The sequence below is a fragment of the Symsagittifera roscoffensis genome, chromosome 3 (genome assembly GCF_963678635.1).
Source record: "Symsagittifera roscoffensis chromosome 3, txSymRosc1.1, whole genome shotgun sequence".
NCBI lineage: Eukaryota > Metazoa > Xenacoelomorpha > Acoela > Convolutidae > Symsagittifera > Symsagittifera roscoffensis.
Window position 1 is genome coordinate 1,068,626 of NC_087064.1, and position 20,405 is coordinate 1,089,030.

General features: G+C 36.5%; 1 protein-coding gene and 1 long non-coding RNA gene across 3 annotated transcripts in view; both read left to right on the top strand.

Moving 5' to 3' along the window:
- Positions 1 to 1,890: 1,890 nt before the first annotated feature.
- On the top strand, positions 1,891 to 3,569 carry LOC134842536 (uncharacterized). 2 transcript variants are annotated; one of them, XR_010162510.1, is made up of 3 exons: positions 1,891 to 1,970; positions 2,535 to 2,862; positions 3,340 to 3,569. It is a non-coding gene; the product is annotated as an uncharacterized LOC134842536 (long non-coding RNA). The 2 variants fall into 2 exon arrangements; XR_010162511.1 differs by having other exon boundaries at positions 1,892 to 1,970; positions 2,538 to 2,862.
- Positions 3,570 to 18,782: 15,213 nt separating this feature from the next.
- Positions 18,783 to 20,405, top strand: part of LOC134842537 (uncharacterized) — a 29,832-nt gene continuing 28,209 nt past the window's right edge. Inside the window, exon 1 of the mRNA XM_063858922.1 lies at positions 18,783 to 19,308. Within this exon, the coding sequence (XP_063714992.1) occupies positions 19,239 to 19,308 (70 nt within the window). The 5' untranslated portion in view covers positions 18,783 to 19,238. The remainder of the gene's footprint in view (positions 19,309 to 20,405) is intronic.

The window sequence follows — 20,405 nt, forward strand, 5'->3', positions numbered from 1 at the left end:
ACTGCTTTTTGCGCTGACTAAGCTCGTACAGTTCTACCAACTTTTTTCATCCTTAGTTGCCCGAATTTAATCTAATTTCAGAAAAAAAAACATTAGAAATGTTCAATTTTGTTAACATCAATCAGTCATTTTCAACCAGAACTGAAAGAGTATTTTAGGCTTAAAAGGCAATGAAATATGGTTAACGTTTTGAAAAAGAAGAATGTTTTCCCTTTGATTAAAGTTGCATTTTCTCATTCTGAAATCCAAATTATAGCTCTTTCAATAGGAGATTTTTATATTGTAAATAATGAAAAACTGGCCCGACTTATTTTTCAGTATCTCAAAGGGGATCTACCAATTTAATTTGGTTTGATGGAACTAAGTTAATACAACCACCTGTCCCTATACCACCTCATGGTTGCTCTAGGGTTTAAAGAGTTTTTGACTTAATTCCCGGAGTTTTAGTACGACGGACTCTTCGTCAACTTAGATTTTTGATTAAAATTTCGAAGAAATAGTGCATCCATTAATCTTAAAATAAATTATCATTAAAACTTTTTAAAGGAGCACGAAAGGCTCAATGCAGGGAGAATCTACCCCTTATTTAGAGTTTTTCTAAAATCCACTTAAACTTCTTTGGTTTCCAACTTAGGCTAAATTAAACCGCAAAAAAAAACTTATCCATTTTTCATCTAAAATTTGGTGAAATGTTCTGATGAAACCGAAAATTAATATTTCAAATAAAAATTCACCCGTCAGGATGCTAACTTAAGACTAGGGTAGCAGAGCACAAGATTCTCATGAATCCGACAGCTGTCCTCTGTGTTGCATTATGTATAAATTTTGTTCAAACTTATCCGATGTTAGCATATACCAGAGAAAAATTCTTCTTCTTCCTAATTGCGATAAAAAATACGAACAAAAACGGCAAAACAATTCAACTCAAAAAATGAATCATCAGAATTTGGCCAATTTCTTACTGTTTATTGCAAAAAAAAAATGAATTCTTCAACTCAAGTATCAGCAAACTTGGAGAGGAACTTAAAAAAAAAGGTGTTTCTTTAACACACTGTTTGTCTAAGAATGGATTTTGAATTGCTGGCGGTAAGAAAACTAAAACAAATCCATAATGTAAAATTAAAACTGAAACAAAATGAGTAAGTGTTGGTCAATATATAACAAATTTTTGATAAAAAAAAAAGATTTTGAGCCACTTTCGGTCATTTCAAACAGAAAGCTTTATCTCAAGCGTAGTCAGTTTTGGTTGACATCATTTTCCTAGATCTCGTCGACCTCGCATGCAGTTTTGATTTGATTAGGTTTTGAAAAGTTTTTTCTTAATTTTTTTCATCATTTTCTTATGATTTGATTTTTTTTTCATCAAAATGTTATCACACTGTTTTAGATTAATGCTCCAATCGGATGAGCTAATTATTATCAAAAAATATCCTCAAAAGTTTTTGTTTCTTTGTTAAATTTTTTTGTTTAGATGAAACAGAAAGTGACCAGACATCTCAGCTCTTAGGATTTTTTATTGGCAGCAATTTACAAAACGTGGATTGTTTTGTAAGCTGGTTGTTTGATGTTTCGACCTTGTTTGATCGACAATTTTTGTCGACCTAGATAATTTAGATGGACAAGTGGATATTCAGTTGACCCATACGTTCGATACATAATTCGATCATTTCAACCGGGGTTGCGTTTCATGACTTACAACAAAGTTCCTGTCTTTCAATGTTATCTCTGGACAATCATCCATTGGAAAACTTTCTCATCTCATCTCATTAAGCTAAATTGATGTCAGAATAATAGGCAAATAATTTATCAGGACTGACCAGAGATTATCAAGACTGATAGCAATATGCTTTAAACAACAGACCTATTGCTATCTTTTCATTCAGATTAAATTTGTAAGTTTACAGGTCACTGGTCATTTTTACCTTAATATTAACACAAACTGATCATTTCTTGTCTCACCAATTACGCTTGTGATTGAAGCAACTCTTTAAGATGCCGTAGAAATTCTAAGAGACTTTAAAAATAATTTTCTAAAACGTGGTTTCATTACCCGGTTGTACCCAAAAACCTTGTAAAAAAAAACTTTTGAGCCTACTGAATTGAGCCTTCTGATAGAACTTTTGAGCCTACCCGATGCAAACCTAGCGTTTTTGCGATGAACAAAAATTTTATGTTTGTGGACATCTTTTGGGTTGTTTTGATAATCAAATTACATTTTTCCAGCGATAATTTTTTTGATGGGTGAAGCTTTCGAGTTCTAATGTTTTAAAATGAGGAATAAGCTCCCCCTGTCCGATTCCATCCGCCGAAGAAAAGAAAATCAAAATCATGCAGCAGTATAAATGGCATCTTGAAATTTTGCTCAAACCTGTCTCTAGTTTTCAGTTTTACTTGATAGCACTAAAAACTAACTCTACTTTACATTTTACCCCAACCCCCCCCCCCCCCCCACTGAAACCTAAGCGAATGTGTTCAAACACAAAGTATGAGCATGTAATTCAATAAGGGCCCTGAAATATTTTGAAAATGTAAAGTAGATCAAGCTGAATATTCTGGGCAATCACTCCATAATCATTTTGAGCCAAATATATCAAAAGACCATACATCAGAGAGAGAGTTTGGGCCACTGTTTGAGTGAAAGTGTTGGGTCATACATCCGAAGAGGAGACTGCAGAGCCATACATGACAAAAGAGGTGTAGACAGGGTCATACTTGCTTATAGTGGCCATGGAAGGAGAGACAGTAGTGGATACTGAAGTGAAGGAATGGGCGGAGTCGAAGGAGTGCAGCAAGTCAGTGTGTCTCAAAGTGGCCACACATCTGAACAAATACCAACTGAGGGAACTCAAGGAGTGGTTGAAGGCGGGGGTTCCATCAAAACCAGATCAAAATTAGCTCCAAAAAAGCCACCCGTTTTGATACATTTTTCGAACTAAAAAAAACCTGTTCATCACATGTGTAAAATTAAAAAAAATATATTTCAGTTTTTCAAACTAAAAAAATCAAACCTCAAAGCTATTCAGTAATTGGACAATGTTCATTTAGTTTTCGAAGATCAAATGACAGTTAAAACAAAAACCTGATAAATTTTCTAAAAAACGAGCAAACTTAAACGTCGCAGGGTCTTAAAAAGTGGTAATATAAAAGTATGAAGTGTTATTGCGGCCAAAAATGAATTCAGAGAAATAGTTTAAATGGCGTTTGTGGACGATTAGCTGGCAGGAGGGGTTGGTGGGTGGGGGGTCTTAAATAAACAACAGTTCTTCGGGTGGCCGTTTCACTTGATAGCTTATTTTGGCATATCTATCTCTCGATGTGTGTAACCTCTGCACGAATAAGAGTGACCTCGCTTCATTTGTGGTGTTCAGTCGGCAGCAGGTGGGATTAGAGGGCGTGGAAATACTCGACTTCAGCTCCGCTCTGAGAGACACAGACTGGTGAAAGGATAATCGCACATTTGAAAACAGTTCCTTATACAACAGTTGAATAAAATGTTCTAATAGTCTAACTTCTAATAATAACAAGTTAAAATAAGAAAACTGAATTAATAACGAAAGTCTATTTAAGTTATGGAGGTCAACTGAATGACAAGCTCCAATGGACTTAATGTGATATTTTAGGCAGGTAACAGTTAGAGATTGACCTTCAAATGAATCTAAATACTAAAAATACAATTCACAACACAGTTATAGTTTTATTCCGGGAAGCTTCCTATTTTCCTTTTTTCTGAATTTTTGTTTAGATGGAAAAAAAGAATAGGTGTATTTGAAGATTTCTTTTTACCCGCAGCAGCCTAACAAGACTTGGTAAATGAAAAATTGCTTTGGAAATGCTTTTTTACCACTGTCATGAGGCGACATTCGGTACGTCGGTTCCATTTTGTCCTTTTGCAGCTATGCTGCAGATTTATTATCAGTGCTGTTCAAGGTCACTGATATGGCCTATACTGAGTGCCACGCTGTTCGTGGTCATTCTGTTGTTTTGCTACATCGTTTGCTAGATGTTTATTTATTCTCTTCCTCAACTCTATATTATCTTGGTCAAAGATTGACTAATAAATAATAAATTGGAACTAAGTATCTAAACAACTAATCTATCAATTTACTCTTACAGAACAACTAAGTTTTGACTCGTTAATTCTCGGCAAATGTCACGGCGCAGCTCCTCCCTTTTGGGCGAAACCATCTGTCAGTCCGCCGTTTCTTTGGAAATCTTGGATAGGACAATTCTTCCTAGCAGTGGGTCTAAAGGACAATATCAACCCTCAGGATCTTTTAGTGGAGCCCACGGAAATTATCGATGATCCCCCTCCGAAACCAGAGGCAGTATGTCATGCAGAAGACGCTGGGGAGGCGAATGCTCGAGTCCTCCGAGATCAAGCGGTGGTTCGTAGAGTAACTGGATTGAATGTTGAGCGCAGAAGAAAAGGTCCTAGAGTTAGCCAGAACTGGTTCTATCACGAAGCTGAGGCTCGTTTGAAGTCGCGTTTGTTTTTTGCATTAGGAAACGAAGGAAAGAGACGTTTTGCAGATTCTTATCCTCACACGGATTTTAGTGTTACTCCTTTTCGAGACTTTCATAATTCTTGTGAGACGTTATTCAAGGTGGAACGTGACTATACTGTCGAACGTATTAAGCTCTATAACACTATATTCATGTTGGACAATGATACTTTCTCTTCATTCTACGCTCGACTTAGCGCTCAGATTGCCCTGTGCAATTGGCCCAACGCTCAAGAAAGGGAAACTTTGAAAGACCTTTTCATTGGACGAGTTCGTGATGTGGATGTCCAGCAACAACTAATTAAGGCAAAAGCGGATTTGAATGATACTTTTAAACTCGCACTGGAGTGTGAAAAGGGGCTAGTACGTCCGTTCAGCTCCAAAAAACTACTTCCACTCAATCAGTTTTCCAATACTATAAAGGTTAAACAAGAACCCACTTTCTCAATTCAGTCGTCTCGAGGAAAAGAAAATTATCCTCAAAATCAAACCAATCGACAAAACATGCAGAGCAACAAAGGCAACAAATCGTGCTATTTCTGTGGTAATCCTTTTAGTCCGGATCACAAAAAATCATGTGCAGCTCGCGGAGTTACGTGTAATCTTTGCAAGAAACGTGGTCACTTTGCCATGTGTTGTGTTTCATCAAAACGACGTGTGAATTTGGTTCACGAAAGCGAGGAGGCGTCAGATCCCTCCATCGACTGTAATTTTATAGATGCTGACTATGATAACAAACCGGAGTACGCTGTTCTGCAGTTAGAAAGTGCGGTCAGGATCAATAGTATCGAGCTTCTAAAATCAAACGAAGGGAAACCAAGAAGTATTCAGTTGCGTACTGGTCATAGTTTTTCTATTCAACCGTTGACACGGGGAGTCCAGTCTCGTTCCTTAACAAACGCACTTGTGACTTATTACTTCAACGTAATCCGTCTATCAATTTCCGTGACATCACACGATACTCTATAGATACTTTATTTGTCGATTATAATAAAAAACCGAACTGTCTTCTTGGATCAATTCGCATTCCGATCTCTTCTAGCGGCTGGAAAGTGGAGGAGGCTCATTTCCTCGTCTCCGAGAACAGAACTAATTATTTTGAGAACAGAAATATTTTGGGCTTAGAATTGCAAAATCAACTAGGTGTGGTGACTCCCCAATTGAGCGCGGAGTCCGTCCATCTGCTTGAGTCTAAATCTCAGGACCCGATTTCTGAATATTCTTTGACAGTAAATATGCACGTGTTTAGTCGATTAGGGAGATCCAAGAATCACAAAGTATACACAAACTTTAAATTCCCTTGGTACCGCGTCAAGTTAAAGGACGTAAAGTTCCGATACATATCCAGGACAGAGTTGCTAACGAGATCAAGCTGTTAGTGGAAAAAGGTCACATCGAAAAAGTGGATAAATGTACGACAGATTTCGTCATAGCGCCCATCGTGTTGACAGCCAAGAAGGATGGCTCAATCAAAGTTGCCCTCATTGCCAAGCCGATGAATGCACAGATCTGGAAAAACAAGTATCAGATGCCAAATATTTACGAACTCATCGATTCAGTGGCTCAGATCATCACTAACGATGTATCTGGCAAGGTTTGGCTCACATCATTAGGTTTGAAGTACGCTTTCAGTCAGTTGCCATTATCGTCTTTTACCAGTAGTCATTGTAATTTCAATATCTTGTGCGGGAACGCTACGGGAACGTATAGATTCAAAACTGCGTTTTACGGCTTAACAGATATGCCGACCGAGCTCCAGAAGGCAATGGACTGTACTTTACAAGGATTAGAAGGTGTTATTTGTTACTTGGACAATATCTTAGTAGTTACGAAGGCAGATATTCAGGAACACAACGAAATGGTAGAGAAGGTGATGCAGAGACTCGATGCGGAAGGCTGGCAATAAAGCTTAGTAAGTGTGAAATTTCTGTTAACCAATTAACTTGGTTAGAATATGATATTAATGAGGACGGTTATTCTCCTAAATTTTCAAAAATAGATGCAATCCAATCACTCAAGCCACCAAGAACTTTGAAACAGCTCCGCTCATTTATGGGAACGTTAAATCACCTACAACGGTTTATACCTGATTTGCATACTCAGGTATAAACCTACAAATCACCTACAGTTCATTTTCGGCTATCTTAAATGACTCGTAACAAACAGTCGTTTCTGTGGGGAGAGGAACAAGATAGTGCCTTCATAAGTATAATCAATTTAGTGGCTAAAATTCTAGTTTATTTCATTACGATGCTTGAAAAACTCACGGGTAAAATGTGACGCTAACCATAACGGGCTAGGAGCTTGTCTCGAGCAGGAAATCAAACCGGGAGTTTGGGCCCCACCTGCGTTTGCTTCTTAATACTGCAGAAGCGAAGTATAGTACAAACGAATTGGAATTGTTAGCGATCGTTTGGGCTTGTGAACACTTTCGTACGTATTTGTTGGGTAATCGTTTTCGAGTGTTGACGGATCACAAAGCCATTAGTTCGGCATTGAACGAAAATTATAATAAGAAGTCATACCAATCTCGTCTTTCTCGTTGGGCGGATCGTTTAATATCTTTTGATTTCGAGGTTTTTCACATCCCTCTGGGTATTGTGGACTATTTATCTCGCTACCCAACATTTTCGGCTCCTGCTCCCTCTAATTACGATGAACTTTTTGTCGTTAAGTCCAGTGAGGCTTTTAAATCGGCCTTAACATCCATAAATTCTTTTAGCTTGTATAATTCGAGCAATGGGTTTTGTCCTCCATCGCAGGAGGGAGTTGATCTTTCAACCCGGAAATTTTCCTTGTCTTCATCTAAAATTTCTCCGGTAGGGGGCAACATAAAATTAACTCGGTCTGTCAACCAATCAAATCACGTTATGCAAATACGTGTTTCAAGTTTCTCGCCGATAGAGGGCGTCGAGTTGTGCTCTGGTGCTCTGAGAGTGTTAACCAATCAGAAAAGGGTATGCAAATAAAAAAACGTAGACCAGTTTCTCTCACTAAAAATCATTGTCTCCGACCTGAATCTATTCAAAACAGTCAAACTTCTTTTCTCTCATTATCTCATCTCTTACAATCTTACCATCATCAAAACATGACTCTACCCGACCCGTATCTACCACCTAATACTAACCAACTACTCACTGCCAACGATCTAAAGTCGACTTTAGTTCATCCCATTGACTCACAGACGATACTCAACTCGACGATGGAACAAACTGACCTCCTCACATTTGTGGACAAATTTCCTCTGAACTCACCGAATTTCAGACGACCAAGCCCGCGTCCTCCAATGAGATCTCGACGGTTAGGTCGAATCTCTCGTTTGGATCAAATCCGACAACACAATCGAACCCGTCAACGAGCAGCCAAAACTCGTTTTGTTGCGGCGAGGATCACCTCCAGAAAGGAGGGACATAATCAGCTGTTGGAGGCTATGAGAAGGTGCCGTTTACCTAGACCTGGATAGGTCCACACAGCCGCTTAGATTGGGGTCTTTGCAGTTAATGGCGGTAAGCCGATCCTCTCGAAATTTAAGAAAGACATCGTGGGACTGCCAGGCGTTTTTGATGCTGATCACTTAGCCGAACTTACGGAGGAGGATCGTTTTCTGGACCCTATGAAGCGTGCAATTGTCAACAAGGATGTCACTACCTTCAATAAGCGGGGCGCTTATGTGGCTCAATTCCGGCCCAAGGCAGCGGTAGTCAATAACTGCGTGATCATTGACAACAAGTTGGCAATTCCCGAAGCTTTGAGACAAGCTTTCCTTGCTCGCCTTCACCGCTCCCACCTAGTACAAGAGGCCATGATGTCGGCCTCCGAATAAATTTGGTGGCCGTTCCTAAACCGACAGATTGTCGATACCTGTGAGAAGTGCCGTGAATGCACGTTGTATGGTAAGAATCCTAAGCCTGCTAAGACTTTTCATACCGCACAAACATAAACTAATTTGTCTGGGCCAAATCAGGAGTTACAATTAGATTTCGCCGGTCCTATATTAGATGATAAGGGTTCGAAGATATTCCTCTTGGTACCTATAGATCGTTTTTCTCTAAATCTCCTTCTGTTCTTATTACTAAAACTACTGGGGCTAAGAAGGTTGCAAAATTCCTCGAATCTTACATACGTATTCCTGTTATACCTCAATCTATCAGGACTGATCATGGCTCTGGGTTTAAGAATGATTTAGTACAACAATTTTGTTCTAGTAGGGGTATTAGACATATTTTTCACCTGTTGGAGGTCATAGAGGCACTGGTTTAGCTGAACATTCGATTCAGAGTATAAAGCGAAAACTGGGCACTGCTAAACTTAATCCTAATTTTGGTAATTTTAAGGAGACAATTCAGCAGATAATCGAAGACATTCGCAAGAGTAATCATTCTATTCTTAAAAAATTGCCTTTCGAGTTACAATTTTGGGCGTAAGCCAAATACTGAGTAGTCTCAAGCTTATTATAAGGTTGTTCATTCTGATACTTCAGCACAAAGACTTGAACGAAACCTTCTTACGCCGGACCAGATTGCTAGCCAGGACTACAGCAGGGATCGCGCTAAGGTGGTGCATAGAGGAAGTGCCAGCTCTCCAATTGCTCCACGATTCAATCCGATGTTTTCTCTGGAGGGTAATGTGACTGAGAGTGAGCCTTACAAGGCTTTAGATGAACTCGCTCGGGCGGCCAGTAAGTGGACGCAGTTTAAGCGAAACCTTCCACCGGATGGGGAAAAGCGAGGCCTCAAACAGTTGACGAGTCGTCATTCGGATCTTGCTCATTCTCTAAAGACGGGTCAACTCTACAACCCCGTCGCCCGACTAAAACAAGTAATTTGGAAAACCTTCTCTCATCCGATCCTAGTCGAGTAAGAGTCTTTAGGAAAATTATAGATCGTCAGTCCAGCAAACTTCTTAATAAGACTGCTTATTTCAAGATTACGCAGAATACCTATCACACTTATGTTACTGACAAAGGGAAAGTTTATCGTAAAAACCAAGTTTGCCTTAAGCCTAACTTTCGTTATAACATTTCAGTGGGCCAAAACACACTAGGTGATCGTCTTCAAGCACCAGGATCAACTTCTCGCAGTGCGGGCAAAAGGCCAGCTACTTGCTCTCAACCAACGCTGTTGGAGAGACGTCCGGACGACCCTAGTGTATCCCACAGCGGTAGTGGATCTCACAGCTGATTCATCTAGCGACGGCTCTTCTGGGTCCAATTCTCTACAAGTGGTTAGGGAATCTACCCGAGTGGAGAAACGGCTTCCAAACGTTTTCCAACACGACTTTTACTCTCCAGCAGTCTAACACGAATAGTGTCGTCCTCTCGCCGCCTGCCACCCAATCTTCTAATTCTGGTCTAGCGGATCCTCGGACTGAGTTTCTGTCGCCAGATGGTGTTTCTCCGGAGGGCTTCGCTCCACGCTCACAACACGCGCTTTCCGAACCGCACTCTTCTTATCCTTTGTTATCTCTGCCCGCTCAGCCAGCCAGTAGTGGACCACTCGGAGGCTGTAAGGACCTCAACACGGAGCAAGAAGTCTACGAAATTCTTTGGCGACCCTTTACGTCACTCTGTTAAATTAGTGGAAGAAAAAACATAGTGGAGGAGAAGGTTCAAGATTTACCCTCAGGAAACGCCTTATCGTTCTTGCATTCGCCAAGAAAACCGCTCATTCGTGATCGACCTCAATTGACCTTTTTGGAGGCGTCCTCTTCCTCATTTGTCAACAAAACTCAAGATGGCGATTGACTATTATTTACATATCAAACTATACAAAACTCTATCAAACTCTCTATGCTCTATATTCTTTGCCACCTGGCATTTGTGAGGGATAGGGATGCTATCTATCTAATGCTCATCTGGGTGCAATATATTTCTTATTACAAAAATTTTGGACTGATTTTCAAAATTTTTCTCTGCCGCGGGGAATGTAATGAGTCGACCTTCGGTACCTCGCTTATAACTTGACTTTTGCAGCTATGCTGCAGATTTTTTATCAGTGCTATTCAAGGTCACTGATATGGCCTATACTGAGTGCCACGCTGTGCGTGGTCATTCTGTTGTTTTGCTACATCGTTTGCTAGATGTTTATTTATTCTCTTCCTCAACTCTATATTCTCTTGGTCAAAGATTGAAAAATAAATATTAAATTGGAACTAATTATTTAAACAACTAATCTATCAATTTACTCTTACAGAACAACTAAGTTTTGACTCATTAATTCTCGGCAAATGTCAACCACGTAAATTCTAAAATTGACTTTCTTGAAAAAAAAATTTTTGAGCGTAAATTGTGAACAAGAAAACTGCTCGTATCAGGGCGAAGCCTTAAATGTTCCGACAGCCTCTTAAAGTCTATGAAACAGTAATAACATTGAAAAATTCCGTCAGAAATGGCTAGTTCAAAAGTCGAAATTTGTCTGAAGAAAAAAACTCACCCCGAGCACAAATATTCCGCTACTTTCGTTGCGAAACTCGGAACAAAAACAGTTGAGTGGACAATTCAATTCTAGTTCACAATTTATGCTGAGCGTAGTTTTCAGAAAGTCACAGTTTTAATTAGGAAAAAAATATTTCTGAAATAAATACGAAAGTTTTCTATTTTAGAAACTTCGAAATGAGTTTTACAAAAAAAGAAAAGACTTGTTTAAGAGGAAATTTTTTGGGAAAAGCTTTTTTACCAAGTAATTTCCAATATGATTTGCTCAAAATGCATTTCAAAGTTTCTAAAACAAAAAAAATTCTTATTCATTTCAGAAATATTTTTAATTAAACACAATTGTGACTTTCTGAAAGTTAGGCTTAGTCAAAATTGTGAATCAAAATTAAATTGTCTTCTGAATGTTTTTCACAATTTGCGTTGATCGTTTTTGATTGGTGCAATACCAATATCCATTATGTGCTTTATAGCTGATTTTTACTCAATTTTCACACAAAAAAAAACATATTTTTGAGGTGTGTTTTGAATTCGGTGAACAAATACTGACATCAACTTTCGTCGAACAGCCAAGATCCTGGTATCTATCGCCTGTTATCCCGAAGAAGTTGTTCTTATTGTGGTAGAACAAGTCAGTTCTAATGCGCCGACAAAGTATACCTGCGATACAAACTATACCAGACATAAAAAGGCGTACAAAGAAACGGTCAGTAAAAAATTACAAATATTTCATATTTTCAGAAACTTCAAAGTGTTTTATGAATAGGCCGGTTCAAGCCAATCTCTAACTAACTAGGCAGGCGCGCATCTAGGAATTTCTCGAGTAGGACGCATTTTCAAAAAAGTTTTGAAAAGTTTGTCGACCTTTGATTGGCGCTTTTTTGAAAATTTCGGCAAAATTAGTATAGATTGGCACTGAAGGCGCCTGAAGAACAATTTCAAGGTCAGTCAGCCAAACTGGATATCCCAAAATAGTAGTAAGGGGGGAACCCTTTGGTTCGAAAGGGGGTCGGATTCCTGAGGGGGAAGGCGTCCGCGCCCCCCGCCTCCTAAATCCGCTACTGAAACTGGGGATTCATTAAAGAACATTAGCATTCACAAACAAGGCTAAATTATCAATTGAGAAAAGTCAGGAAAAAGCGAATGGTTTCTAAAGTTCTAGCAATAAAAAAACAGCAATGTTGAGCATCACAGTGAGAAAAGTAATGCGAAGCTCCATTTTTAGCTTTCTTGTGCCAAGAGAGGAAAAAATTCAAAAAAAAGTTAGCGAAGGTTGCTTAAAAAACCAAAAAATCTTTTTTGCTGCAAATGAGTGGACGAAAAGAAAAATGACAGCCGATAGACTGAAAAATTTATTTTGTGCATAAAGGACAGGGTTTGTCCGGAATCGAACCCTTGACTTTTACAGTGTCAAGTGAAGACGGTATCTGTGCAAAGCTTACAAAATATTACCTCCAAATTATTTGATCATTTCAGAAATAAACATAAATTGAGAAGACTGGCTGTGAAGAAGGGAACCAGTATAATTGGTGGCTGTGCTAGTCATTTTATACGCACTGTAGACTGCCTACTATGACCGCATTATAGGCGTCTGATAGCTTGAAACGATCAAAAAAAGAAACTTCAGTATATGCGCTACTGACTGTTTCATTGTATTCGTAACTTTTCTGACGTCCTTGGAGGACTCACGTTCATATCAGAAAATGACATTAATTGTAGAAAAAAAATTGAGAACTAAACTGCTTTGCACAGTTTGAGTTTAAGCAATTTCAATTCAATTCAATTATTCGATACAATGAATAAATACATACGTAATCACTCACTGCATCAGGATAGCTAGAACAGGCTTTTCAAACTAACAAGTAGCTACCCTCCGGGATAACTATCACAATTAAGTAACGACAATGGGTAAACAAATTAGAAAAAATTGTCGACCAGCTGTACATTGTCTAAAATGTAATTTCTTTTGAAAACCTTTAAAAATTTTGACAACTGTTCTTGAGAATACGTTTCGATCTTATCGAGTAGGAGTTTACTTGACATCAAAAAATTGAAACATTTAACAATTTTGCATGAAAGGGAGTTTTCCATATTTTTTGTCCTACAGCGATAAAACAGAATCATTCCGTTAGAAGTAGAACGTGTATTTCGTTTATTACTCTAATTACTGACGTTTAGAAAATCAATAGGTGAACGTTTTAAACATTGAAAAATGGTTTTTTTTTAAAATTGAGTTAAATAAATTTCATGAACTGTATCAATGCCCAGATCATTAAACTTTGTTGTTATGTGTTCGTATTTGCGTTTAAAGAATATAGTACGGAGAATTCTTTTTTGGATTTGTTTTGCTAGTACTCCCATAGAGAAGCACACCATATGAAGTTCTAGGTACCACATATGCCAGGTAGAACTTAAACAGCTTTTTTTGAGAAAAACTACCCTGCCCTTATACATAATTCCGTTAAATCGGCCTAGTTTTCTGCACACAGTTTCAACATGATCTGTAAATTTGAGCTGACCATCAATGATAACACCTAAGTATTTGAAACATTTTGTAAATCCTATGTTTTCACCCGCAAGTGAAAAGTCATTATCCAAACATTGTTTACCAAATGGTAAGAGTTTACATTTTATAGAGCTTATCGACAATTTATTTCGCACACACCAGTCATCTGTTTTCAGCAAATCATTTTGAAAGTAATCATTTACCCTTGCCGATAGAAAAGAAGCAAGAATAGCAGTGTCGTCCGCAAAAAGACTTAATTCAGATTTCGAATCAATTTTATTTATGTCGTTAATGTAAAGTAAGAAGAAAATGGGTCCAAGAACAGAGCCCTGCGGAACTCCGTACGATATTACCTGTTGCCTAGAAGTACCGTTCGAATTAACAACAAATTGTTGTCTGTTTGTCAAATAACTCAATATCAATTTGTTGAATTTGCCTCGAAAGCCGTACGCGCATAATTTTTCCAGATAAATGCAATGGTTAACTGTATCAAATTCCTTTCTTAGGTCAATAAAAAGTGCCAAGCACATATTTTTTGTCTCAATTGTTTTTCGCATGTGTTCAGTAACTCGAATGATAGCATGAATACAAGAATTTTTTTCGCGGAAATTAAAGTGTTCCGTATTAAAATATTGTTTTTGTTAATGAAAACTAGCATTCTTTTATAAATTAGTTTTTCAAAAATTTTACTAAAAACTGTCAAAAGACTAAAAGGTCGATAACTACTGGGATTTTCTCTGTCTCCTTCTTTCAGAAAAGCGACAATTTTTGCAATTTTACAAGCATCTGGAAAGTCTGCACTATCAATACATTTATTTAAAATGTTTGCCAGGAAAACAGATTTGACTGGTGAACATAATTTAATCATTTTAGTTGAAAGACCATAATGACCACTTGAAAATTTAGTTTTTAAGGCCCCTATTATTTTAAAAACTTCATTCATGTTAATCCGTTTTAAAAGTTACAAAATTTGATATTTTTCTGTCTAAATTTTGAGAAGCAGAACCAACAGGTGGCATAGAATTGCTCAGGTGTTTACCAATATTGACGAAGAAATCATTAAGTAAATTTGGTTCAATCTCTTTTTGGGCTGGTTTTTGTTTTCCACAAAAAAGATTAAAAGCTTCAATTCATCTAATACAAGCTACTGCTTCTATAAAAAAAATCTCATTATGTTCTATTTGGCTGATTTTTAGTCAGGTTTCAGACAAAAAACATAAACCCCTATTTTACTGGTGTGTTTTGAATTCAGGTGGCAAAAACTGATATCAACTTTCGTACAGCAGTCAAGATCTTCGCAATCCCATTTCGCACCAACGTTTCAAAAAAAGTTGGACAAAGTCATTCTCTTCAGTATAATTTGGAAATCACTGAAATTGCGGATTTGTTAACAAATTTTTCCTGACAGAAAAAAATTTGAGGAGAAGTTCTATTCCTTGCTTTTCGAGAGAAGAGAAGAGCGAAAAAACAAAAAAAACTTTGAGATTTGCCAGCAGAATAAAATTCCCTACTTTAATAAGCAAACATACAAACAAAGGCTACAAACGCCAGCAAAACAGGTAGAACTAAAACAGGTAGGTTTCTATGATTTCATTCAGAAGCATTTTAAGAACACATCAGAAAACGTTTTTGTTCTTCAAAGAAAATGAAAAATTTGAGTTCAGGGTGATTTTGTCCAGGCCATTTTCGATTTTTCAACAAGCCATTTTGGAACAAAACTTTTTCAATAATTTTTTGGGGTTCGAAAACTGGATATCGCGAAATATTTCGTGCTAAGAAATTTTGCTTATTTTACGCGCGAATTATTTCATGCTGTTAACGCATAAGCAGCTATTTTATCCGCCATAAATCGTTCGATACAGAATTGAGGTAATATTTGGTGTTAATAATACGTTACTAGAATATCAATTTATAAGAACATCAATTTATACTTGTCATTTATACTTGTCATAGTGAAGTTTTCAATAAATCCAAAAAATTTCAATTTTTTTTGTGTTTGCAGTTTTTTATTATTTTTCCTCTTTTATGTTTCAAAGCCGTTGAAGGGCAGTCAAAAAAAGTTCGCCCTGATACGAGCAGTCTAGTTATACTTGGTGGAATAAACGCCCATAACTGGTGAACTCACCGCCTTGACCCAAAAAGAACATACATATATTTTTCCATAAAAACTTTTAATCAGAAGTTCAAAAAATGCACATTTCAATCGAAAAGAGTAGAGCGTTGGCAAGGCAAAAAATAATCTAATTGAAAAATGTATCCGAAACTTTAAAATTGTCAATTTTGTAATTTAAGTTAAGAAATACAGATTATAACAGCCAAAATAACTGTTTCGAAACGCTTGAAAGGACAAACAAGACTGCTCGTATCAGGGCGAGGCCCTGAATGTTCCGACAACTTTTTGAAGATCCATGGAGCAAAAAATAACATGAAAAAAAAATAGCTGTAATAAAATAAAATTAAAAAAGCTTAAAATTTGAGATTTATTTTGAAAATCATCCCCCCACACGTCACAGAAAGTATAAAGAGATTCGTTCCTAGTAACATATCAATTATGGCAAATAAGCTTCCTTCAACCAATTTTGAACGATTTCTAAGACGGATTAAATTGCACGTTAGTGGTCCCAAATTGGCCAAAATAGCAATCTTTAAACCCTCATAACAAAAAAATGATCACGGGTAAAATATATTTTCAAATTTAAGCTCAGGACAACAATACTTTGTATATGATGCAAAAAACTCTCACTCTCCGTCAAAAATGGCTAGTTAAAATGACGAAATTTTTCTGAAGAAAAAACTCACCCCGAGCACAAATATTCCGTTACGGTCGTGAATAATTAGATAAAAGACTGTGCCAATAAACTGCTGAAAATAAAACTTAGTTTACAGATCTCATTTTTCGAAATTCATGCGCCAGAAAAAGAAATCATTCCAAATTAACCGCTAAAACTCACTTATTTAATCATTCGGCATCTTGATACTTTTGTTGAAAGCAAAGGAAGGCACTCATTCTTCAAGTATTTTTCCAAATACACATTCTTCGAAAATGATTAATATACTAAATTTATGCTTGTTCAGCCGTCTTTCGATGTAAAGCGATCGTTTTATAAGGAGGCATTGAAATGCAACATGAATTGAAAAGTATAACTTGAAACCCGGGTTGACCAAAACTTCTTATCATACAATTTCCATATATGAGAAACTTCTTGTCATACAATTTCATACAATTCCATACGCACAGAAAATTGTATGAAAACTCTATGATAAGCATTTTTCCATATATGAAAATTGTATGATAGGTGTTTTCCCATTAACCAAAAATTTTGATTTTTTCTTTCTAAATTTAGTTTCTGAAAAATTTTCGGTTGTAGTTGCAACCGAACACAAGTGACAAAGACCTTGGTTACTCAAAACACCAAAGGTTGGACGGTCTTGCATTTACGATGCATAGCAAACGACCTGAAAGTAGCTGTTTTTCACAATCCATATAACAAAAGTAACAAACTTTTATTTTTTGGCAAAATTTTTTAATGATGATTATTTTAAATTTTTGAATTTTCAAGTTATCAGACATTGATCAAGGCTTACATTGACACCCCATACAAAAGAAATAGGAATTTTCAGCGTTTTTGAAAAAAAAAATTAAGTGAAAAGAAAATAAAAGCCAATTTTATCGTATCCAGGACTACGTTATGCACACAAAATATTAAATTTTGCATGCAACAATTTTTTTTTTCGAAAAATGTTTGTTTGCGTACGAAAATCGATTTGCGGTGAAAAAAAAACCAAAAAAATTTTTTGGCTAAATTTTCAAAATTACTTGAAAAATTTTTTGTGTCGCCACCAAAAAATGCCAGTCATACAATTTCCATATATGGGAATTGTATGATAAGCATTTTTTTCATAAACGAAAACCTCAGTTTTTTATCACCAGATTGTTTTATTAGAATCAAACAGCCACAGAAATGAGTTTATACCAGTTTTCAACCATTTTTAGAAAATGTAAAAAAATTGTATGACAAGCATTTTCCCACACACTTGATGTATGGAATTGTATGATAAGCATTTTCGGTGTATGGAGGTCAACCCGGGAACATAATCATCTTTGAACATTTTTGCCACAATTTAAAAGTTTGATGCTTTCAGTATATGATTTGTGAAGAGAACTCTTACACAATTCAGGTCGCTTTTAATGCATTGTAAATGCCCGACGATCAATTTTTGGTGACTCTAGTTTTGAGTAAACCATGGGTTAAGTCACTTGTGTTCGGTCACGAACGCATCCCAAAAACTTTGAGAAATAAAAATAAAAAAAAAACAACAATTGGTTGTCCTACATTTTCCATATATGAAAAACTGCTTATCGTAGAGTTTTCTTAACATTTTCGGTATCTATGGAATTGTACGAAATTGTATGATAAGCATTTTGCATTTTTGAAAATTGTAGGATAAGCATTTTTGGTCAACCCGGGAAGTCAGTGATAGACCTTTTCGAACCAGTTACCTTAAAATATCGAAAACAAAACGTTTTCGCGGTACTCGATATATGTGCAGTAAAGATTGCTGGACCATTTTTTCAGCGCTAAATCTATACATTCTTTTCCAAAAATAATTTTTTTTAATTTTAAAATATATCTGATATATTCATACAATTATCTTGCAGTGAATAATTTTTACAGAAAGCAACTCAAGCTACGCGTAAACCGCGTTAATTCAAAAAAGGAGAAAGGGTTTAAGTGGAAATGTAGGGCTCCAACTTAAAAGACTGTCCGAAAGCCAGTAATGGTCAAAAAGACAGTTCTGAGTCAGTAATGGTTCAACACTGCGGTTTGTGTCTGGTTATATCTCTGATCAGAGCAAGTTACGCCCAGTGTTTGGTGTTTGAATCCTTAAAAATGTTGCAGAGCTCATTTTTAATCTTATATTATCCAAATATTCTTGAAACCTTGCTTAGATCTTATAAGATTTTAACAAGATAACAATGGCGCCCGGCAAGATCATGGCAAGAAATCCAAGAAGCCTAACATGAGTTGACAATTCATTATTGAGCATTTCACAACTCGAAGATTTTGCCAAGATATTCTTATTGACTTGATTTCGGATCCATGGGTAAAATCATGCTAACTTTTATCAAGATCATGTTATGATGTCCATGATTTTCAAACTCAGAAAATTACTTCAACACTCTCTGAAGCAGATCTGAAACAGAAAAACAAAAACTTTACCAATATCAAAACACTGGATTTTTTTTCTATGTATTTTTGCAGTACTGCTTTTCTTCTGCAGTTGAATAACTGAGCCAAAACTGCTTTTTACTCGCAGATCAAAGCGCGATAGTCTATAGACAGACTTTCACAAAACTGAGAATATATATAGCATAGTTTTCTGCTCAACTAATCGTCACAACCAATATTTATTACCTTCAAATGCTTATCATGAAGCTATGTTAGTTGTATATTAAACGAGACATTGCTAAAGCTTATTCTTTCTGTTCTTATCTCAAATAGTGTTTCAATTATTTGTCAGAACGGTTTTCCTATTTGATGTCCAAAATTATGGCTGATTCCAGAAACCATCTCTGAATAATCCGTTTAAATTGTATAATGTTTTTTATTTAAACTTTTCTAAGCATTCGCAAGCTTATTTTAAACGTTGAAAACTGACAAACAATTTAGCTTTACGGTTTGAAAAATGACTCCCTAAAAGATCTTATCTCACACTGTAAATAAAATTTTTTCTCATTGCTTTTCGTTCATATTTGAGTTATAAATTTGTCTAAACTAGCCCTCTTTGTTTTACCCAAATGCCTAGTCGAAAGAATTTCATGAAATTTCTGACCCGTTCTCGCTCCAGCCCCGACAGCAAAGACTCAGGTTTTCCTAATGTTTTAATCACTAATTATGCAGAATCACTGCAACCAAATGTTTATAAAAACCGTCGGAGACCATGGTAGTGACTGAGCTCCATGTTTTAAAAAGTATTCGTTCACTCGGTCTCTAAATATTCTTAATTTATCAAGAACATGTTTTTCCTGAGACAATTGCGATTAAAAATGGCTATGTTGCTACTCAAAATGGGGATGTTTTGAACACCGGGACTCAAAAAGTGAATGATGCAGCTTTGCGTGATACCCAAGAAATTTTGTGCAACTATGCGAACCGAAGTGTTGGTGCGCAACCTTGCGCGACCCAAAAAAATGTAAGTCGCGCCATTGCGAACCGAAGTGTTTTGCGCGATTTTGCGCCAAAAATTTGCGCCAAAAATTTAAAATTTAAATTTGAGTTTTATGCAGCTTTGTGCGACCCAAAAAAGTTGAGTCGCGACTTTGCGCAACCGAAGTTTTGTTCGACAAATGGCCACAATTAGAATTAGGTTTGACTTGGTTTTGATTGAAAAATAGTTCTTGAGCGTGGCGTTTTGGTACATTATGCATGCTTTTTTTCAGCTGGTTTGGCAAACATTGTAATTTGCCGCAATCCGCTTCTTCCTTATTTGATTATTCGTTTCTGAAGGTTTAGTCAAAAACAGAGCTAATTTGAATTTGGGAACAAAAACCGCTGAGAATTTTTTGAGAGTTTTTTGCGGCAATTTGCTTTGCAAAACTGAGACCCAAAATTTTGCCCCCTTGTTTTTTTTACTATGTTAATCAATAGCAAGTAAGGACAATTGCTTAAAAATATTTCAAAAGTCTTATTTAGCAACAAAAACTTTAGGATGTTTGCCTCAAAAAGTTGCTACATTGTCAATTTTTGGTAAGCTACCAATTGAAGTTTTTTTATTTAAGCAAAACCTAAGACATTATACATTGTTTAACAACCTCTGATGGACTAGTCTGCGACTCATGTTGTTATAGTTGGATTGAAGCATGACGTAATAAGACAAAAATGTGGGTTTGATTAGCGCCATAATAATTGAACCACATTCTGGTAGAAAAAAATCATGAACTTTTGTCAATTATGTTTGCAAAAAA